This window comes from Megalobrama amblycephala, linkage group LG10, assembly GCF_018812025.1.
Source record: "Megalobrama amblycephala isolate DHTTF-2021 linkage group LG10, ASM1881202v1, whole genome shotgun sequence".
In the NCBI taxonomy this organism is placed as follows: Eukaryota; Metazoa; Chordata; class Actinopteri; order Cypriniformes; family Xenocyprididae; genus Megalobrama; species Megalobrama amblycephala.
In genome coordinates, this window is record NC_063053.1 from 36,165,029 (window position 1) to 36,189,009 (window position 23,981).

The window sequence follows — 23,981 nt, forward strand, 5'->3', positions numbered from 1 at the left end:
GGCATTACAGAATAGAAGAGTTAAAAAACAAGAGAAATCTGTGACATCAGCCTGATTTAAGTTATTATAAATTGATAAAAGACTGCGAAGACAAGTTGTTTTTGTTGTAAACCTTCACATTGTGCATAAGAACAGGTCTTACCAGTAATAGCAACTTGACAACAAAGCAAAGTCACTATAGCAAATAATATTACAAATAATTATAACACTTAACTGTGTTCTTTAAAAAACAACTCTATAATTGCACATATGAACTTTAGACATACATGTGGCATATGAACAGTCATCAAATATTCAGATTTGTTTGGGAATAATGTTAACTCAGACTGTGTTGAGTTTGGTCACAATAAGGACTCGTATAGACTGGTCAAATGAAGAGCAAACACAAAGACCCTGTTTGTCCGGGCTCCAGTCCAGACTAGAAATGGGTTGTGTGGACAGGGTGACATTCTGCAGGAGGGTCACAGACCCAGCGACGCCCATGTCTACATCATCTGCGCCCTTTTTAGTCCTCTGGGCGGGATACTCACTGGAACATTAGAAAAGCAATGATCAATCAAAAAATGGCACACTAATGAGTAATAATGATAAAGCATCTTATTAGATGTTAAAAATATTAAAGAAATTCCTTACTATTTCCATAAATGTAGATTACCCGCTCCACCAGCCGTCATGAAGACGTCACGATTTTGAGGCAAATGTCTCACTTGCCATACTGTAGACTTGTGAGCCTGAAATACAGAACGCAAAGGCTAAACGCTCTCAAATGAGTATTAAGAGTAACTTTTTCAACAGTAAGTGTGCAAAACAAAGATTTAGGGCCCTATTTTAACAATCTAAGCCAGTGGTCTCAAACTCAATTCCTGGAGGGCCACAGCTCTGCACAGTTTTGCTCCAACCCTAATCAAGCACACCTGATGCAACTAATCAAGGTCTTCAGGACTACAAGAAACTTACAAGCAGGTGTGAGTTGGAGCTAAACTGTGCAGAGCTGTGGCCCTCCAGGAATTGAGTTTGAGACCACTGATCTAAGCACATGGCACAGGTGCACTTAAAAAATGGTCGGCGCGCCCGGTGCATGGTCTAAAAGGGTTGTATCTAGTCTCTTAATGAGTCATGGGTGTGTTTTGGGCGTAATGTGCAATAAACCAATCAGAGTCTCATCTCCCATTTCCTTTAAAAGCCAGCTACTCTTGCACCATGGCAGATTCACTATTTACATGGCGGAATATAGACACCCTCAACCTGACGAGTGTGTATTGCCACGATTGGTCAAATAATTAGCCAATTTCATTCGTCATTATGCAAATAGGTAATTCTGATACATGCAATGACTATCCATTATGATGATCTTTATGCACACAATAATCTTTTTTATTTTTAATATTTGGCATGTTTGTGTGCTGCTGCACATCCCTGTGTGTGTAACAAGCAGAGTATGCGTGTTGTGCACCCACCTATAGGTGCATATTACTAACAAGCTCTTTAAATAACAAAAAAGAAATACTGCACTATTGACTTTAGAGCAGGTTTTGTTGGTCAAAACAACAGTTGCCTCAAAATAGCAACACGCCAACATTGTGCCTGAACACACTTCGTTTTCAGACCAGCATGCCCATGGGCGAACAGATGGGCACGAGTGCATTCGCTATTTAAAGAATGTGGTGCCAAACATGAAAATGATGACTGCATCAGGCTGAAACTAGCAAAAACACTTGCACCGTGCCTGGCGTTGCATTGCGCCGGATGTATGATAGGGCCCTTAGGTTACAAAAGCACCATGAAAGTGATCTAAGTGAACAATGCGCTATAATCCAAGTCTTCTGAAGCCATATGATTCCTTTATATGATGAACAGATAGAAATTTCAGCCATTATTCAGTGAAAATCTAACTAATAAAACTCTAGTCCTCCAACGGCTCAAGTGATGTCCAATTTGTAAACAAATTCTTTTGATCTTTTAGTTTTATTAAATCGATCCAGTCAGCTCACTTGTAGGGCTTGATTATTAGTGATTAGTTAAATACTAGTTTCTTTCTCACACAAAGCTATCACGGGCTTCAGAACACTGTAATGTAGCGCACAAATGGCACAGGCTGCATTTATCATACTTTTAGGCTGCTTTTGTGTCATTTCTGAAGCTTGAAAGTAGAGCTGGGTCTATAAACGATATGAGCTGCAGCGGCATAGATGTACAAGCTTGTCGAGTGCACATCCCTTTCTCACAGACATCGCTGAAAAGTTTGTAGTTCAGTCAGATATTCAATTTAATTTAATTCACAATAGCAAAGAAAGTAAAACGACCTATTACTAACTTTACTTGAAGGTAATGAGAGAGATCAATTATCATCAAATACACACTGAAACTCAACAGTCCTCAGAGCAACTTGTTAAACCAAACCCTTATTTTGGCTTAACTTGAAGAAATTATGACTATTGAAGAAATATATTAATATTATATAATATAAGTGCTTCAATAATATAGTTTTATTATTATTAGGGAAATATAATAAAACCCAAGATATTTTTTCAACTATGTTTTAATTTATACAGTATACACGTTCTGTTGTACAGAAACTTATTTTACAAAAAAATTAAAATGCAATGTTTTGCTGTAAATTGCTTATTTTCATTTGATTATATTTTAAATGATTGATTAAATTATAAAAGTTTTATTCATTTCATAAGATACCATTTTTAATGATAAATTTGCATTAAATCACAAAACATAATCCAGAAAAAATAAAATAAAATGGAAAGCAGAATTTGGGGGAAAATAAAACTGATTTAATGGGGTCCTAAATATTCTGTGGCGTTTACTTGTAAACAAACAAGTTATGTTAACATTCACTCTCGCGGTCTAACAAACATGTGAAATGCATTTATTTACCATTAATGCCTTCCACATTAATGGTAAATTAATATTGTGATAAATATATCAAGATGTTATGAAATGGGAAAAAAATATGATAATATTTCTGGCCATATCACCCAGCCCTACTTGAAAGCTTCAGTGCCAATTTATTGTAATTGCATGTTTTCTACTATATGAGAGATTAAATAAATGCAAATTACATTTTTCATTGGCAAAACACATAAAATAAAAATAAAACATGAGTGAAACAAACCTTTTCAGACACTGAAGCAAAGCCCTTGGTGGGGTGCTGGGTCCTCATGTCAAACACATTAAATTTCCCCTCTAAAGATGTTGCCACTAGTTTGTTCATGTTAATGTCTTTTCTGTCAAATTCAACAGAGCACACCTGTCAAAGAAATGCAAAATAAGTTTATCCATTATAGTGCATCTACACAAAACTAGACTGATCCACTATAATCAAGAAAGATCTCTACACTGAATGTGTTTCTTAGCCTCCGACACTGAAAAATTCTTCAACAGCTCACACAATGCATTTCAGATTAAAATGAATGATGAAATGTTTCTGTCGCTGAAGTGTACTTGAGCACACAGATGATTGGTCTGTGGATGTCTACTGTCTACACAGGCAGCTGGATAGTCATGATCAGGTGTTGGGAGGCATTTAATAATGTGCACTGAAACAGTTCTGAAGAAGCAACAGGCAGACGTTATATATGTCTTGACACACTTACCCCATTTTTGATATTTGTCTCCCATCGTAAGGACATATTTCTAAGATCAAATAACTTGATGTCACCATTGTCATATCCAGCACACACACAGCGGTCCTGGTCGTTGAAAGCGTGACCTTGAGATAAAACATGGAAAGTTATGATTAGAAATACAAGCATAGAAAAAAACTAACACTAAAAAAGCACAGTTATAACTTATTTTTATAAAATATTGTGCTTTAGAAAGAGACAATGCCAGAATCTGCCAGACCTTTGAAAAATAGTTTTGTCGTCTGCCGCTTAAAATGCTTGAGCTCTTTAAAGCAGGATGGATCCTGATTGGCTGTGAATGTTTTATCTTTCATCAGCTGGAAAAAATTGTTCTGAAAGTGATTCCAGTGATATCATTCTTCTGTGTCGTTATCGTTATTGCTGTGTGTGGTGGACTCTGCTATACTTTTACATTTAGAATGATTTTTAAAACTACACTTGCAAGAAAAAGTATGTGAACCACTTGCAGAATCTGTGAAAATGTGAATAGTTTTAATAAAATGAGAGATCATACAAAATGCATGTTATTTTTTGTTTAGTACTGTCCCGAGTAAGATATTTACATAAAAGATGTTTGCATTTAGTTCACAAGACAAAAAAATAGCCGAATTTATTAAAATAACCCCATTCATAAGTATGTGAACTATTGATTCTCAATACTGTGTGTGGTCACCTGATGATCCACGGCTGTTTGTGTGTTTTGTGATGGTTGTTCATGAGTCTCTTGTTTGTCCTGAGCAGTTAAACTGAGCTCTGTTCTTCAGAAAAATCCTCCAGCTCCTGCAGATTCTTCAGTTTTCAAGCATTTTTTGCATATTTGAACCCTTTCCAGCAGTGACTGTAGGATTTTGAGATTCATCTTTTCACACTGAGGACAACTGAGGGACTCAAACACAACTATTAAAAAAGGTTCAAACATTCACTGATGCTCCAGAAGGAAACACGATGCATTAAGAGCTGGGGGTGAAAACTTTTGAATTCAAATATCAAGGTAAATTGTACTTTAATTTGTGCAAGTATCTTCTGTTGGTTCCGAAGGGCAGTACTAAATGAAAAACAATGATATTTAAACAAAATAAGAAAAATTGTGACATCTTCATCCTGTTCAAAAGTTTTCACCCCCCAGCTCTTACTGCATCGTGTTTCCTTCTGGAGCATCAGTGAATGTTTGAACCTTTTTAATAGTTGTGTTTGAGTCCCTCAGTTGTCCTCAGTGTGAAAAGATGAATCTCAAAAATCCTACAGTCACTGCTGGAAAGTGTTCAAATATGCAAAAGATGCTTGAAAACTGATGAATCTGCAGGAGCTGGAGGATTTTTCTGAAGAACAGAGCTCAGTTTAACTGCTCAGGACAAACAAGAGACTCATGAACAACCATCACAAAACATAAAAACAGTGATGGATCATCAGGTAACCACACACAGTATTGAGAATCAATGTTCACATACTTATGAATGGGGTTATTTTAATAAATTCAGCTATTGTTTTGTCTTGTGGATTATATATAAACATCTTTTATGTAAAATATCTTACTCAGGACAGTACTAAACAAAAAATAACATGCATTTTGTATGATCTCCCTTATTTTATTAAAATCTCATTTTCACAGATTCTGCAAGTGGTTCACATACTTTTTCTTGCAACTGTATACCTTTATAGTTTTAGTCGCTGGTGTGAATGGGTCTTTGTTCCGAGGTTTTAATGGAAAACATGCAATACGAGTGAGAAAAATACCCACCAAAAGCTACAGTCCAGCAGTCTCTCTTGGTTTCTCCCTCCATCGGCTCCATGTTTACCACAGGTGTGTCTTTCTGCCTGGTGTCCCACACCTTGACTGTACCTGTTAATAAAACCACACACAAAATAAAAACCAAAAATGCTGAGAACAAACATATGAAGTATGAGTTCTGAGTACAGTAAGGTAAATGTTTCATGCGTGTGAGATCAAAAGTGGTAGTTACCATCTCTACTGCCAGTGACGATCTCAGGAGCCCCGTCACCGATGCCCAATCCTCCCACTCCATCAATGGCGTTTACGATCTCCTTGTGTGCTTTGACCGAGTACACTGGGGAATCAGGTGCTTCAAGATTCCTGCAAAGAAAGGTTTCAATTTCACATTGTCTTAGCTTGGATGCTAGACGTGCCAATGGAGAAACCGCAAAACAACCAAACGTAATCCTACCAAACATTAAGATTGCCGTCGAAGTCTCCTGTGGCCAGATGCCTCTGCTGGAGAGATGTGGCTCCAAACGTTCCACATTTGATTGGCTTGGGCTTTTCGATCTGGAATAAGGTAGAAGGTATTTAAAGATTTGTTCACTAATTAAAATTTCCTGATAATTTCCTCACCCCCATGTCATCCAAGATGTTCATGCCTTTCTTCAGTAGAAAAGAAATGAAGGTTTTTGAGGAATTCATTCCAGGGTTTTCTCCATATAGTGGACTTCACTGGGGTTCAACAGGTTGAAGGTCCAAATGTCAGTTTCAGTGCAGCTTCAAAGAGCTCTACATGATCCCAGACGAGGAATAAGAGTCTTATCTAGAGAAACCATCAGTTTCTAGAAACTGCAATTTGGACCTTCAACCCGTTGAACCCCAGTGAAGTCCACTATATGGAGAAAATCCTGGAATGTTTTCCTCAAAAACCTTCATTTCTTTTCAACTGACGAAGGAAAGACATAAATATTTTGGATGACATGGAAATGAAGTGAACTAATCCTAATAATAATTAGTAAGCAATAAGGTACGAGAGGCTGTGCTGTATCGTGAATATCATTAAAGCCGTGACTTATTCACAATACAGCACTAGCCTCGAGTACCTTATTGCTTTTATAAAACAGTTACCACACAATACAAATATTAAAGCCAAAAATATGTATCAATGCAACGTTCATGAAGTAAACCTTCATTAAAAGCCTTCCTTCCGCCGGAAAAAATAGTCCCTGACTGTGAACAGCAACATAAGTTACATTATTACGCCATTAGATGGCGGCAAAAACTGTCTTTGTGAGTGTGTCAATCAGTAGCGAAGACTTTTACATTGAATTGTTGTGAACACGGAACAAGACACAACTGACAAATGCTTTGACTAGCGCTGTCAGCCATGGGAAAACCCCTTAAACGTTAAAAGGACAAGATAATACATCAGACATTTAAACAGATTTTTTTTATGAACGTAGTTCTGACCTGAAGGAAAATGCTAAATCTGAATGCAGGTAATAAACTCGCTCACTCGATCTCTTTCTCACAATTAGTGGTTAAACGGATTGTTGTTGATCCGTGATCCGTACGGACCAAGCCCCACGGTTCGGCACGCATGTGATTCGCAGATCAATTGCAAGTTTAACCACAAGAGTGAAAGGTTATCATTTGCACGTGTTTTGTCTTGCTAGTTTACACATTAAATAGATATAAAACCATTCCAGCGCTAGAAGAGGCAAAAGAGGATTTAATTCGGTAGGCTATCGCCCGCCACACTGTTATCGGTGCACATACATACAAGGCTCGCGCGCACACAATAGATTTCTCTTTCGCGTCCTCAATGCACTTAGATGGACACATACACGCATTATGTCAGTCAAAATACCCTTCTCGGCAAGTATTCTCGTGAATACATTCGGTTATGTCTTAATTGAACGAGGTGAGAATTCGGATGTATATCTAGGATGTTTGCGTGCACGGGTCTTACTCTTAAAGTGACAGCAACCTATAAATACCTGTTGTTGTCTGTCATGTAAATCAAACAACAAAACACAGCTTTAACAAAGATTAATCTGTATTAAATTTATACAGTGAACAGTGTCATTTTACATTTAATTATTACATTTCTGTACACAAAAATTAATACTACAGTTAGACCTTATACTTTATGTTGTACTTAAGTCTGGTTCAGACTACACAATTTTTTTTTTGTCTATTACGATAGTCACTGTGTCAGATTACGCGATTTTGACTCCAAAAATCTTGTCGTGTCCTGGACTTGAAACATGAATGTCAGACTACACGTTGCTACGCGACCAATTGTCGCTTGTTGTCACGATGCGCATGAGAAACAAGAGCGTAAACAATGACTGAAGCGGCATGTTTTGTACTGGCTGTCTTATGTTTAGAAAAGTGCAAAAAAAGAAAGAAAACCCGAACATGGACACGTTCCTGGCTTGCTCGAAGAGGACAGTATGGGTTGTCAATCCTCCAAAGAGAACTTGAGGTAAAATATCGTTCTTTTCATATTAAATATTTTGTTATTAGCCAGTAGTAAAAGCTTGCCACAACGTATTTGTAAAAATCTATTAAAGGTGCCCTAGAATCAGAATTTATATGTATGACCCCAATATTTGCATAATGCCAGCCCATTCGACGCATTAGACAAGGAAAGGCAGTATTAACGGCTGGATCTGTGCACAGACAAGTAGGGGTGTGACGAGACCAGTATCTCACGAGACGAGACGAGACTCGAGATTGAGTTCACGAGACGAGACAAGATGGCGAAATACATGACTAGAAAAAATATTCTGCAGGTGTATTTGAAATGTTTTAACTAATCATTTTGTAATGAATGTCATTTCAGTTCTACTTTCTGAGACTGAATTATCATATGCAGTAAAAGACAACAATACTCAAGTAATGTAAAAGGTTTTGCCACTAACTCAACTGACTGACTTCTCTTCTGTATGATTTCAGTCTCTTCAGACCTTACTGTACATGATTTATGAGCTTCTACAGCTTTTGACCTCCTAACTGAACTCCTCTCCACAATCTGATCACAGAAATAAAAACAGTATAAATAAAAATGGTAACACTTTACAATAAGGTCTCATTTATTAACATTAATGTATTAACCAACATCAACTAACAACAAGCAATATATTTGCTACAGTATTTATTAATCTTTGTTAGTTGATAAAAATAGTCATTCATTGTTAGTTCATGATAGTTCACAGTGCATTAACTAATGTTAACAAATGAAACCTTATTGTTTGTACTAGTAAATAATAAGAAGAGAAAACTGTTATTCATTTTTATGGTAACACTTTACAATAAGTGCAACCATAATCGCACTCTCTCAATATTCAAAGATCAAATAAGACCACATTTTTCTTTGATACAGAGCTGAGAGATGGTTACAACTACGCTGCCCAGCCTAAAATAGGTTTCATATTGAGAGATATCTGTATTCATCAGTGAGCCGCTTTCAAAATGCGGGGTATTGAAATCACGTTTGAATGCGCGCGCGCGTTTACTTTCACTTTTAAACGGTCGCGCGTACTCTGTAAATATGGAGCGGCGGCGACCGTTATCCAACTGAATTAAATGTTTTTTTTTTATTTAAATACAAAGCAAAACGACAGTGGAGGCAAAATGTAAACGTAGCGGTGGCATATTCTTTCCTAATCATCCTAACACTCTGTCATGGCAACATCACGAGACTACTTTTCGCCTCGACGAGAAATCTCGTCACAGTTTAGTCTCGCGAGATCTCGTGCCACGAGATCTCGTCACACCCCTACAGACAAGGTAAGCAAGCAAGAACAACAGCGAAAAATGGCAGATGGAGCAATAATAACTGACATGATCCATGATATCATGATATTTTTAGTGATATTTGTAAATTGTCTTTCTAAATGTTTCATTAGCATGTTGCTAATGTACTGTTAAATGTGGTTAAAGTTACCATCGTTTATTACTGTATTCACGGAGACAAGAGTCGTTGCTATTTTCATTTTTAAACACTTGCAGTCTGTATAATGCATAAACACAACTTCATTCTTTTTAAATCTCTCCAACAGTGTGTAATGTTAGCTTTAGCCACAGAGCATAGCCTCAAACTCACACAGAATCAAACGTAACCATCTAAATAAATATTTTACTCACATAATTCGAAGCATGCATACAGCATGCATGACGAACATCTTGTAAAGATCCATTTGAGGGTTATATTAGCTGTGTGAACTTTGTAAATGCACTGTAATATAGTCGAGAGCTCGTGTGGCAGATAGAGCGCATCTCTTAAAGGGGCCGTGCTGAAAAAATCAGTGCATAGTTAATGATGCCCCAAAATAGGCAGCTAAAAAAATTAATTAAAAAAAATCTATGGGGTATTTCGAGCTGAAACTTCACAGACACATTCAGGGGACACCTAGGACCTATATTACATCTTGTAAAAAAAACAATCTAGGGCACCTTTAAGCTTACATTACTACAGGCAGGAGTACTGTTGCCACAGCTCCACGAACTTTTCCTCCATTTCGTAATTCCATCTAGCCGCACCATCATCTCTCTTGCGTTTTGCCATGTTTGAAAGTTGTGTACAAAAAGCGTCTGTGCTCCGATTGGTCAGCGTCACCCATGTGACGGAACCCGTCGTGAATGACCGCAAAAAAATTCAACATGCTAATCTTTCTGCCGTGACGTCGTGAACTATTGCAGACGCGGTTTCGGTTGTTGTATACTATGACACGCTATACGAGATGAAACGATCAATTCTTGCGTCCCGACGTCCATTGTCGTTTACGAATCCCTACGACACCTCAAACGGATCGTGCCAGATTCGGGCTAAAATCGTGTAGTCTGAACCAGGCATTATGCTTGTGTTATGGTCCAGTCAGTATTTTCACCCCATAATGGAGGCCGCGCTACCGGAGCGCCTTCTAGTGGCTGTTCCCAAAAAGTATCAGAGTGTTGCCTCTTGGGTTCTACGCTCTTTGGCCTTGGTTAAAATTGCAATTTTCTCACGATTAACAAATAGTTGCAAACATTTGGGATATTGTAAGTACTCAAGTGAACAAAATATATAACACTGGCCTAACGGTTTTTGGATATTTTACTGCAAAAATATTACATATTGCACCTTTAATTTGTGACAGGAGAACTTTTATAACTTTTTTACACTCATTATTTTGCAATAAACTGCCTCTTTAAAAAAAATAACTTTAGCTATTTTAAAAATCGTTTAATATTCATGAAATTCGCGGAGACTGAATGAAAGTTTAACCGAACCGCGTTCTGCGTCGCTTGTTGCCATGACAACCAGGCGACTGGAGTGTTCTAGAAAGTCTGTCTTCGCTGATGAACGTGTCTCATTAGTCTTCATTAGTGTGAAAATAAACCTCCACAGATCAAACCTCTTTGACCAGCTGCAGCTCCCCGTGCTGGATCTCGTAGATCTGCATCACTCCGGTTCCTCGGGCGAAGTTTCCCATACAAACAAACTTGGCGCTGCAGGGAATCCATCTGCTCTCGAACACCGTGTAGTTCAGACTCTTCTGCAGGTGCGCGATGATCTGCGGCTTCTCGAGGGCTGTTGACATGTTCTTATGTTCAACTAAAAACGAGAACGCTTTAGTTTAAAATCAGTTGTGTTGCTTGAACAGTGCGCTTGTATCGTGCGTTTCCTCCTATTGCACTAAGGACCCTCCCACAACTCATAGCTGGCCTACATATAGCCTGATCAAAATGAACAGCTAGTCTTTACAACACAAATAGACTAAAACACTTAAAAAAAACCCCGACTATTTATTTATTTTAAAAAAGTAAATGTTTAAAAATATTTTGACAGCTAACAGGGAAACGTATGATTACTTTAATAAGCAGTAGCATTGGCACTGCATGGGCAGCAATAAGGTCCTTTACTGTAACATGGTGAACGCCACATGTTCGTGGTAAACATCTCTGTTCAACTGTAGTTTTTAAAATCTCGTTTGACGATGGAGTCGGTAACAAACACGACAGCGGAGGCGACAGCTACTATGGACTGCGACGGAAACACAGACGGGTTTGAGAAGGTGAAGTCGAAGAGGAGTCGTAAACGCAAGCGGGACACGGCTGACGCGGACATGCAGGCGGAGGGGTCAGGAGCGGCCAAGAGACCGCAGTTCCCGGCCATATCTGGAGACCTGCTCAGGGTAACTTACTGCTCCTGTCCAGCTCTGTGTGGACTGTTTATTTCGTGTTTTGATTCCAAACGCTGGGGATTGTAACTTGTAACTTAGGCATGTGACGGTATCAAATTTTCAGCTAAAGCATTTATCGCGGTATTATCACGGTATTGAAATAAGTTGCAAAAAAGTGTTGTCATAGTATAACAGGTTTAAGAACTCTGTTTAAATACAATAACACAATACACAACAAAAAATATAAAGTAACATTTTCAAACAGAATAAAGTGCAAAAGAATTAGGCTATAAAGAACAACAGGTAACACTTTACAATAAGGTCTCGTTATTTCATACATTAACTAAGATTGCGCAATTGCTAAATTTGTTACAGAAGTCGAATGAAGCCGTTTTACTGAACAATAACAAATAATCAGAACATTTCTAATCATTAGGGCTTGTTGTAGTCCAGATTAAAATATAAAAATGTTTAAGTTTGAAAATAAATAGCCTATTAAGTCTTTAAGTATTTGGTCCTATGATGAACAACATTGAGATTACAAAAAAAATGATTGGCTGTTTGAGGCATTTTAAAAACTTCAGTTGCTTTGTTTACTGGGTTTCCGGGGTAACCGCTGCATTTCTGCTGTTCCATCAGTGCAGAGAGTGAACGTACACTTCATTCAGTGCGTCTCCTTCACTCGTTCAGCCATGTGCTTCTCATGCATGTTGGGCTTGTTTATATCTGAGCGCGTCTCTTTGACGCAGAATACAGTGGTGTTGTGCATTTTATACAGTTGATGGGGAAAGTATTCTTAATGCATTATAAAAATTTTAATGATTGGTAATAAATTATTATTTACAGTATTTTGAAGTGCCCACAATAACAATATCGTTCATATTCATTATCGCAATATATCGCATTACCGAATATCGGCACAAGTCTACTTGTAACTTTATCTATATTAGATGGGTGAACGAATGGTTCTTTTGAGTCAGACCTTTTTAGTGAAGTGATCGAACGGGTTCTGAACGATTCCTTTACGAGTCACTTTGAATTAATAAGAGCGGTTCTCTACCCGATCATTCTCTCTCTTTACTTTCCTATAGTCATAATTGTGACTTTCTGACTTAGTATGTCATTTATTTGTTTATGCCACAATTTAAAATGTCATAATTTCGACTTTTCATCTCATAAATATGACTTAGTATCACAGTTTCGACTTGTTCTGTATTAATTATGATTTACAAAAGCATGATTTTGTTCTTTATAGGGTTAGTTCATGCAAAAATGGTCACCCTCTTGTCGTTCACCCTTCGTTCATCTTCAGAACACAAATTAAGATATTTTTTGATGAAATCCGAGAGGTTTTTTTTTATACTCCATTGACAGCAACAAAATTACCGTCATTCAAGCTCCAGAAAGCTACTAAAGACATCGTTAAAACAGTCACGTGACTGCAGTGGTTCAACCTAACTGAATGTACAATACATACACACTATTATTATAAGCATTGAAATTAAGTTATTTTAATTGATTATATGATTATAATAAAAAATTGATAAATTTATAATTCCTAAGTCTATGCAAAATGTTGATTTCAGATCAGTCATAAATCCAGAATGAAATATAGTTGCTTTATGTCCAGGGAAGAGGATACAGAGGTTTCACATCTGGTTTTAACCTACAAGCCTCAAATAATAAAATCAGCAGAGTAAAATCACTTAGAACAAACTGAAGCCAAAGTATCTTTTTTTTTTTATATATATATACTCTCAGAAAAGAAATCATTTGATTATGAAAAATAGTAAACTACAGATCAATTAACAAGACTTGTCCAATAAAAACAAAGCAATTCATGTTTTCTTTAGGTAGCTTACTGCTAATTTTAACTTCATGTCTGTCATAATTTGTGATTAGAACACAGCACACTACAAACACAATAAGATACACTAATGTTGAAACGAACATCCTTACAGTTCTACTTAAGTTCATTGACAAGTTTGTTTATTCATTGAAATGAATGTCCCATGTTAACGTGGGCGTGGTTTGTGAGCGTGACATGAGAGCATGATAAACTTCCTTGAAACTGCTCCAAATACGCAAGAACGAACACCGTGAAATCAAAGCGCTTTATTATGCATATCAACGTTTATAACTAGTGAAACATACGTTTTTAAATCTGTGATCCGTGGAATATCGCATATGACGAATCTGTCGCCGTTTAACATCTGCCGGAAATCCAGGTAAACATACTTGCGTTCACGTGCCCGTCCCCACTTAACATGATCCCCAGTTGATCCGTAACACTGGCTCAGTATTGGCCAAAGCTGATCAGGTGATCAGCACGATGCATGTGTGTGACGCTGACGCTGGATCTGGCCAATAATGAGTCAGCGTTCTGACGGAGAACCTGGAAGCGCTGGACGTAAACAGCGTAAGAGAATGACTCAGAAGAGAAGAGATTGTAGAATAAAGTCATTATTTTTGTTTTGTTTTTGAGCACAAAAAGTATTCTCGTCGCTTCATAATATTAAGGTTGAACCACTGCAGTCACATGACTGTTTTAACAATGTCTTTAGTACCTTTCTGGACCTTGAATGATGGTAATTTCATTTCTATCTATGGAGGACACAAAAAACCTCTTGGATTTCATCAGAAATATCTTAATTTGTGTTCTGAAGATGAATGAAGGTCTTACGTGTGTGGAACGACATGAGGATGAGTAATAAATGACAGAAAAATTCATTTTTTGGTGAACTAACCCTTTAATGAAAGAAATGTGCTCCCATATTTCCCTGTCTGCTTTAATAACAGGTGAGGTGTTGTTTGTTTCAGGGAGGCTCAGACGAGATGCGGAAAGTGTCTGTTCCTGCTCATCGTTACACACCCCTGAAAGAAAACTGGATGAAGATTTTCACTCCCATCGTAGAAAACCTGCAGCTTCAAGTGCGATTTAATCTCAAAACAAGAAACGTTGAGATTAAAGTAAGTGATGACAGCAGTAGCACACATCGGTTATGTTTTTGAGGAACCGTCACCTTAATGGATTAGTTCAGTTTATAATCAAAAATGAAGTCATCATTTACTCACCCTGGTGTTGTTCTAATGCTGTATGCTGTTCGTTCTTTTATGGACCACAAAAGGATTTTTATTTTTATGTCACACTAATCCATATCATAGCTACCAGCATCAATCTTTAAAAAAAAAAAACATTAGGGATGCACCGATATGAACATTTTGGCCGATAATTCTTTATATAAGCCGATAACGATATATTGGCCGATAAATCTAAATCCAAATTTTTATATAATTTTTCAGAGCCCGATTACAAAAACTAAAGTCTCGCCATTAAAAGCACAATTATAATCTTCTCAATATAATATTATGTAGTCTATATGACAGACTCACATGCTTCACACGTTGAGCTTAACTGTGTTTTCCTTTCTGAAGTGATTTCAATCTTATTTCAAGCAATTCAAAACCATAATGAAAGACAGTGTGCATCTGAAGTGTCTCAGCTGAAGGAAATAACCCATTATTTATCGGCTGTAATATATCAGCCAAATGTTCTTATCAGGCCGATAACATTAAATATATCGGCCAATACTGATATGGTGGCTCATATGTCGTGCATCCCTACCAAACATATCACAGAATGGTCTGATGTTACACACATCATATATCTCAAGTGTTCTGGGGGTTTACGATCGAAGTTTGGTAAAAAAACAAACCGACATTTAATGTATTATTTAACGAAAAATGTGAGTCTCTATTAGTGCCGCAGTTCACTCCGACTCACACAGAAAAACACACAAGTTGTGACAAAATTAGGATTAATAAAAAAAAGAAAGAAAGAAAGAAAACCGACATGTGCCTTGAAATCCCCAAAGTATCTGTGTACTTTCTTCACTGGGTTGAATATCTCCAGTGGATAGATGTGAACGTGAAAACGTCTTGTGATGAAGACATTGGATATATTCACCTCAGCGAAGAAGGTACATGGACTGTATTTCATGTCGCTTTTTTCTTAATCTTGATTTCTCACAACTTGTGTGTTTTTCTGTGTGAGTTGGAGTGAATTGCAGCAATAATAGTCTCATGAAGGCGTAGAGGTCAGGATTTTCATTATTCATTAAATTTCCACTTGTTTTTCACCAAACCCTATCGTAAACCCCCAGAACACTTGACACGTGTAACATCGGACCATTCTGTGATACTTCTGAGTCTTTTTTTTTTTTTTTTAAAGCTTGATGCTGGTATTCACTGCCATTATATGGACGAGCACGAGTGGGCCATTTTTTTTTTTTAATTCTCCTTTTGTGGTCTGAGAAAGAAAGGCGGGCTTTAGAACAACACCACGGTGAGTAAATCATGACTTAATTATCATTTTAGGGTGAACTATCCCTTTAAGTGATGACAGGAAAACGCTTGGATAATAAATGCATGGTTTTATTTGCTCAGATATGCAGTAAAATCTGTTATTTTGCAGACGTGTAAAGAAACTCAAGACATCGGCGCTCTGACCAGAGCTGCTGACTTCGTGAAGGCATTTGTTTTAGGGTTTCAGGTGGAGGTGAGTGTGGGTGATGTTCATTATTCATGGTATATTCTAATCAAAAAGCTTTACATTTATGCTCTTCATTTGGCCATTATGTTTTCAGAAGACCCTGTCATTGGATATGGATATTATAACAGATGTTAATAACTCTGATTTAATTCTCAGTTCAAACTGTCCCTTTAATGAATCCATTACAAATGTTTATTCATCGATTTGTTTGTGTCATCATTCTCAAAAAAGTTACTCCAGTCACATGATCATTCTAATATGCTGATTTGCTGCTCAAGAAACATTTGATTATTATCAATGTTAAAAACAGCTTCATATTTTTATGGAAACCTTGATATGTTTTTTTAAAGACTCTTTGATGAATATAAAGTTCAAAAGAACAGCATTATATAGTTTTTATGTACATCACCCAGCCCTTTCTTTCAGTAGTTTATTACTGTTATTAGTAATGATGGTATTATTTCCAGATTGCGCAGTAATGATATAACATGTGATCGTATGTCAATCCACAGGATGCACTCGCACTGATCAGATTAGATGAATTGTTTTTGGAAACATTTGATGTCACAGATGGTACGTGTCTGTTAACCTGAGCCATTTTTTTTATTTATGTTTTTTGGTTCCCAGTCGCTGAATTTTGTGTGTTTTTGCAGTTAAACCTCTGAAAGGAGATCATTTATCCAGAGCCATCGGGAGGATAGCAGGGAAAGGAGGCAAAACTAAGTTTACCATTGAGAACGTGACAAAAACCAGGATTGTGCTCGCAGACACGTGAGTGCGCTTAAATATATCGTTGCTTGTTTGTGAACGGTCTTAGTGAATTTCATGAATTCTAACAAGAATTCTAGAATGTCTTGGGCCCGGTTTCACAGAAAGGGTTTAGATTAAGCCAGGATTAGGCCTTAGCTCAATTGGGGTATTTAAGTAGCTTTTATAAATGTGCCCTAGAAAAAACATTACTGGTGTGTATCTTGAGAGAAAACAATGGCACTGACATATTTTAAGATGCTTTCAGCTCAAACATGCATTTTAGTCTGGGATTAGCTTAAGCCTTGTCTGTGAAAATGGGGCTTAGTGTTTGTGCTGAGGATATAAGGAATATATAGTTTGGCCACCACCAGCTTTGTTGTTTTAGCAATGTTTTAAAGGTCCCGTTCTTCGTGATCCCATGTTTCAAACTTTAGTTAGTGTGTAATGTTGTTGTTAGAGTATAAATAAAATCTGTAAAATTTTAAAGCTCAAAGTTCAATGCCAAGCGAGATATTTTATTTAACAGAAGTCGCCTACATCGAACGGCCAGTTTGGACTACATCCCTCTACTTCCTTCTTTAATGACGTCACTAAAACAGTTTTTTGACTAACCTCCGCCCACAGGAATACACAAGAGTTGCGTTTGTAGAGTGTGTTTGTTGCCATGTCGTCGAAACGCTGTTATTTTCATCCCGCAGTCCAATCACCGGGTCTGATTCCGCTCAAATTGATAGGGTAAAATTTAAAGACATGTTTACAATAACACTGAGCGCGTGCATCTCCACGTTATGGTAAGAGGCGTGACCTTTCCGGGCACTGTGCGCTCAGAGCTGTCGAATCACAACACAGGAACCGCTGGCACAATCAGAACTCGTTACGTATTTCTGAAGGAGGGACTTCATAGAACAAGGAAGTCATCAGCCCGTTTTTATGACAGTGGAAACAGCGGTATACAGATAAGTAAATTATGTGAAAAATACTGTGTTTTTTACACGCGAAACATGAACACGTGTTATATTGCACACTATAAACACAATCAAAGCTTCAAAAAACCACGAAAAACGGGACCTTTAATGACCATCCATATTTATTTTTCAGTCTCTTTATACAAACAGAAAATAACATGTACACAAAATGAAAAAAAAAAAAAAAAAAAAAATCAGTATTTAGTGTGACTTCCTGGACTTCTTCCAGTTTCTCAAAGAAGAAACTCTGAGAAACTTCTCATCATGCTTTGAAAGTTTTCTTGGCCTTCCAGCCCTTTTCCATTCCACTCAGGTTTAAGAGAGCCGTTCCTGCTATTGCTCAAGTGTGGGGCGGTCACTAAGTACTTGCCACTTTAGCCTATAGAAGCCGATTTTTCTGATTTTGTTCTGTTTTTTTTTAATACTGCATACACATTTACTGTATTTTCTGGTTATTTTCTAATAAAGAGACTGAAAAATAATTATATATGGTCATTATACCATTGCTAAAACATCTAATGGTGGCCTAAGACTTTTGAACAGTACTGTATAATTTTTCAATTAATTTCAATTTATTATATATATAATATAATTATTATATTATTTTTTTTTTACAAATGAATACAGAAATGATATTTTTTTTTTCTTTACAGGAAGATTCATATATTGGGATCTTTCCAGAATATCAAAATGGCACGGACAGCAATATGCAACCTCATTCTTGGTGAGTGAAAATGAAATACTTAAAGTGCCTCTATAATGCTATTTTAAAGGTTCCTAGTTTATTTGAGTCTCTTACAACAGGTTCACATGCATCCAAGATCAAAAACATTTTTTTTAATTTTCTCATTATTTCCATTGAAGCATCAGCTGTTTTCTCTCAGTGTCTGAAAAGGTTCAGTCTCTCTAAACCCCGCCTTTCTGAGAGCTGCTCTGCTCTGATTGGTCAGACGGCTCAGTCTCTTGTGATTAGTTGTAAACCAAACGCTCATTATCATGTCTGAATCTCATCACATGATTCACAGTGATACGAACAGTAACGATGGCGTCGGTTTTACTGTATCGATCTCATCAAAGAGGGTTTGCGGAAAACAGCGTCTTCTCGACACGAACCAAACTCTTCCAGTCTCAGACACAACTACAGTGATTGAGGGCGGGGCAAAGAGACGCTGTTCAGCCAATGAAGACCATACGCTGCCATTATGCAAATTAGTAAAAAAAAAAATCTACATAAGGTTCAGCAGGAAGTGAAACTGGAGTTACTGACGACTAGTTTCAGCAGTTCAGAATCACTTCTTTCTTTTGAGAGACAAAAAACATTTATCTTTGAAACTTTGCAGACCTTTTACACTCACAAACAGCTGCTCTATTACACACTGCATGAAAGGTCGTGTCCGAAAAAGCATAATAGGAGCACTTTAATTTACGCACATAAAAACAAACAAAATACAACAGGAAATAATTCTGATGCATCATTTAACTTTTACAGGAAGTCCACCATCAAAGGTATACGGCAACATTCGGGCCGTGGCGAGCCGCGCAGCTGAGAGGTTTTAACCTCAAAACACTCAGCTCATGGACTAATCCAGAAATACTGCTGATTTACACTGACAGCGCCACATCGGCCTGAAAATGTCTATGAATCATACGATGAAGCATCTTGAACACCAGTGGACCGATTCCTCAACCAATGGATTTTTCTGAACCTTCAGAGAATAAACACATCATGAATGAAAATGAGACACGTGTGAATCCATTGAGTCAAGTTTTAAATGTTTATTGTTTCATACAGTATCAAGTAGTCCATATATCCCATAGTAGTTAGATGCAGCATGCAGAAAAGACATCCCATAACCGACGTGTTTATTGTGCCTTCATGTGTAGGAGATACCCATTTAATTCAGCAAAAGTTGCAGAAAAATTAATTTTATTAAACCATGACTTGCTTAAAAGATGTATTTACAAAACAAAGGGCAAATGATGTGACCTGACCATGACTGAAGAAAACGTTTGTTTCTAATTTGGCAACATATGTAATGCATTCATGGTTCTTCTGATATTGGATATAACTTTCACAGCTTGAGTATAAAGAATTACAATAGGTGAAACTGATAAACATGCAGAAATGAACTGGTTAACACAGCAGAAGCCTCAAAGATTGGTTGATATGCTGAGATCAGAGTAAATAGACCAGTGATGAATTTGGTTAAGCTGCTCCTGTCATGCATGTAAACATTCAAGAGTAGGCTAAATTCATTTTCGTAGTAGTCCGTAGTCTTGTTGAAAATATTATACTTGACTATACCCATTTTGTACTGTATTGAATGCCTGTGGATGTCAATCAACTGTGTAATACATATGTTTACCAAAGCACAAGGGTATCCTGCTGCATTTACATGTGAGTATACAAAAGATGGACATGAAAATCATCCATGTGTTATAGATTATTAGATACACGGCAGTCCCAAAAAGGTTTGGGCACTTCAGTCACATTATATGAAAAATCAAAGCAAGTGTCATTGTGAGAGAGCTTATTTTTAAGCAATATATTCGAACAAATTTAGTAGGTTTGTTGGATTTTACGTAACTTTATGTAATAATTTTCATGTATTAATCGCTTTTTTATTGCCACGTGTGAAATGCTTGTAACGAAACTTAAAAAAACGACACTTTCCAGCCTGACTGGTTTTTAAGTCAAAGACTTCGGGACGTTTTTGCCGGGAAAATCAAGAGGCTGTGACGGTTACAACGCGCGCTGCCGAGAGCCCCTCAAAGTTTATATTTTCATTTTTAAATTGTATGTACATTCATAATAACATTATAATTTGCATCAAATTACACAAAAATTAGTTTACGCTGCTGTGCGGGTGTTTGTAATAGGGAGTGACGTCAAATTGAAATCTTTCTCTCTTCTTATTGCCGTTATCAATCTCCATTTATTTTTTTTCCTCTTTTGAAAGTTGGGAAAATACTATTGTGGAAAATATATTTAATGTAGTCTCTTAAAACACTTACGTTTTGACGTCGCCGGAAGTAAATTTACCCTGCGATGCCAAGCACTGGAAACCCGGAAGTGTGAAAAAGGCTAATTAATGCTTACAATGACCCAAAAAGAGTTATTCTGTATTGTAATGTCAATGTGTCATGCAAAGAAAAGGGATTTATTCAAACTATAGTCTCAAATATACTTAAACGATCATAAGTTAATTACCTCACCTGTCGACATGATGCCGGTGAGTTGCAGAGCTTTTACTAACAAATCCACATCACTATGATCAGATGATTTCTTTACTGCCGTTTTCTTACTGCTGTCATTTTTGTTGTGTTTATTTTGTTATTGAGAAGAAAGCACACAGTATGCAGTTCACTTAATGGCCACCGGTGTCGCTAATAATAAGGGTTTTTGAATTCTACATATATAGACCTTTTCAATGTGACAAAAAGCCTGTGAGAACTGACAAACACCAGTTTAAAAGTCATTGTCTCAGAAAACTGAAGTTAATGCTGAGGAAAGATCTTGCTTTGATATTGAGTTTTCTACTGCAGTGACATTCAGACATCGCTATTGTGACTTTAGTGTCCAAATACTATTTGTGACCACCGTATGCTGGGATTATCATATGAACAAACCTATTCGTTGTGTTTCACATGAAGCGTTATTGAAGTAAACCAAATCGTATTTTGTTTCTTGGTAACTTTCTGCTGGACTGTCTCAACGATTCAGACCTGAAGATGCACTTTCCAACAATATAAACATTTATACATAAACATTATATCACGATTAATACAAAAACAGGTATTAAACATGGTTAGATGCTAAAATCCAAAATGCTAGAATGATAGAAATAGAGTATATCACAAAGCGTAACAGGAAAAAAGCAAACATTGCATCATTACGTCATGCAATGGAACAAGCTTTTGAACATGACGGTGGTGACTGTACGTTTGTTCTGTATGTTCTGCTTGGCACGTCATACCCTACGTATACTTATTTATATTATACTTAACTTTAAAAAAAAAAAAAAGAAAGAGATGAAACAAAATAAATATTAAAAAAAAGAAGCATTAAAAAAACCTAAATAAATATGGACAAGCCAATGCTCTTTCCTCTTTAACTGACATGCTCTTTCAGTGTCCATAAGCCCATAAAGTGCTACAGCAGGTTATTGAGCAGATTGGAGTTCAATAACACGCACACGTTGACAAGGCTTCTATTTGACAAAAGTGGCTTAAATACTTCCATTGAAATACACAGAGAGCATTTGCTGGATGTTTTGAGCAGATCGTCAGAGATGGAGAGGAAAGCAGATCTGGTGGAGATGGACTCGCTCACACATCCACGACCATCTTCTTGTGTATATCGAGACCTCCAACAACCTGCGGCGGGAAACAAGAAATGTACATACAATAAAATCTCCACATACAATAAAACTAGATTTACTTGATTTTAAACATTTTTTTCATAAGTACTATTACTTCTTCAAAAATATTATATTAAATATTAGGTGTGTCAGAAAAACGTCCAATATCAACTCTGAAAAATGTATACATCCCGCACAGTACGTTTCGATCAATCGACCTTCCTCAGCCTTACAAAACACACAAGTATCAGTAAATTTAAAGGTGCAGTATGTAAGAATTCTGTCCACTAGAGGTCGCTAGAGGCCTATTCAAAACAAAGGCGTAGCTTGATGACAGCAAGTTTGAGAGCGGAATCTTGGGACATGTGGTCTCCACCTCAACGGACGGTGCAAAAGAATCGGGATTGGACTTGGGAAGAAATCATGTTCATGGATGCGATTATTAACGTTACTGTAGTATGAAGCAGAGCAGGAGCGAGTGTTGTGGAGCTGAACGAGGAGCTGGAGCGACTGATCAACACACGCCTCACGAGCAGCGGGACTTTTATTATGACACAGTCGCCGGCGCCACTTCCGCTTTTCCGGTCATGAGTATGAGGTAACGCAGCTCTGTTTATCATATTAGATACATTTGAGAGTGTTGAAAATGATGTTATAAAGTTACTCTGTGCGTTCGCTCGGCGGCTGCTGTGAGACGCTGTTACACACTGCAGTAAGATAGATCCATTTTACAATATCATATTAAATGCTGGATGGCTTGTGTTGATAAATGGCATGCAATTAATTTTAAAACGTATTATATGATGGAGAAAATGCTGTATTACTGTTACTAAAAATAAAGCTGCATCTGATTATGCTATGTTAGCTACTTCACAAAATAGTGTTTTTCTCTGAGGCATGGTAAAAGCATGGTACTCGCAAAACATCAAGAAAATTAGATTTAAACAATAAGACTAAACGTGTTGAGCTATATAACAATAATTAGTTTTCTGTCTATAAATATATCAAAACAGTTGTTCCCTTGTCTATTAAAACGTGTAATATATTAAAGCGTCTTTGGTGTTTCCATGGTTTCTACAAGATAAAACCGGAAACCGAGGGTAACGCGGGTATGACGACATTGACAGGCGACTCCTCACACGTCCCGGAGCCTTGGTTAAAATTGCAGTTTTCTCACGATTTACAAATAGTTGCAAACATTTGGGATATTGTAAGTACTCAAGTGAACAAAATATATAACACAGGCCTAGTGGTTTTTGGGTATTTTACTGCAAAAATATTACATATTGCACCTTTAAGGGCTGTTTACACGACACCGTTTTCAGCTAAAAACGAAAAACATTTTAAGCGTTTTTGCATTAATTTACAAGACGACAGTGTTTTGGGGGCCTGAAAACGCAAACGTTTGAAAATAGGGATTCAAAGTGCAAGTTTTTGAAAATGCAAACTTTTTTTAAAACCTACAAAAACGTGAATTTGTGAAAACAAATGACACGCATATTACGTGTTCAGTCTATAGGCGTGTAGTGTTTCTTTACAAAGTGACATTTTGTGACCATCTACTGTCCTGGCAGCATTTTTAGTCGTTTTTTGCGAATACATGTGAATGAGGATCTTGTTCAATGGAACGATGGAAGCTTGTTTTCTCCCTACATAATAAAAAAAAAAAGGTAATTGTGAATTTTATCTTACAATTCAGAATTGTGAGCTACATTTTTTTTGAAAACTACAAAAACATGAATTTGTGAAAACGGTGACATCATGCGCATGTGTATTATCAAAGACTATAGAATAACACAAGACGTGTCACTCGTATTGTTTTGAA

The 23,981-nt window shown here is 37.0% G+C and overlaps 3 protein-coding genes across 3 annotated transcripts in view; 1 reads left to right on the plus strand and 2 right to left on the minus strand.

The window, feature by feature from the left end:
* Positions 1–98: 98 nt before the first annotated feature.
* dnaaf10 (dynein axonemal assembly factor 10) lies at positions 99–11,096 on the minus strand. The gene is made up of 8 exons (XM_048205925.1): positions 10,761–11,096; positions 5,822–5,922; positions 5,600–5,730; positions 5,377–5,478; positions 3,609–3,724; positions 3,128–3,262; positions 634–731; positions 99–529 (listed from the first exon to the last, which is right to left on the minus strand). The coding sequence occupies exons 1-8, from the start codon at positions 10,944–10,946 to the stop codon at positions 322–324; spliced, it is 1,077 nt and encodes a 358-aa protein (XP_048061882.1). The 5' UTR covers positions 10,947–11,096; the 3' UTR covers positions 99–321.
* Positions 11,097–11,222: 126 nt separating this feature from the next.
* Positions 11,223–19,535, plus strand: pno1 (partner of NOB1 homolog). The gene is made up of 7 exons (XM_048205927.1): positions 11,223–11,540; positions 14,349–14,498; positions 16,003–16,086; positions 16,593–16,653; positions 16,734–16,851; positions 18,449–18,519; positions 19,285–19,535. Exons 1-7 carry the CDS (start codon positions 11,343–11,345, stop codon positions 19,350–19,352), a joined length of 750 nt encoding a protein of 249 aa, XP_048061884.1. The 5' UTR covers positions 11,223–11,342; the 3' UTR covers positions 19,353–19,535.
* Positions 19,536–19,556: 21 nt separating this feature from the next.
* ppp3r1a (protein phosphatase 3, regulatory subunit B, alpha a) overlaps positions 19,557–23,981 on the minus strand; it is a 33,048-nt gene continuing 28,623 nt past the window's right edge. Inside the window, exon 6 of the mRNA XM_048205928.1 lies at positions 19,557–22,172. Coding sequence (XP_048061885.1) covers positions 22,125–22,172 — 48 coding nt within the window. The 3' untranslated portion in view covers positions 19,557–22,124. The remainder of the gene's footprint in view (positions 22,173–23,981) is intronic.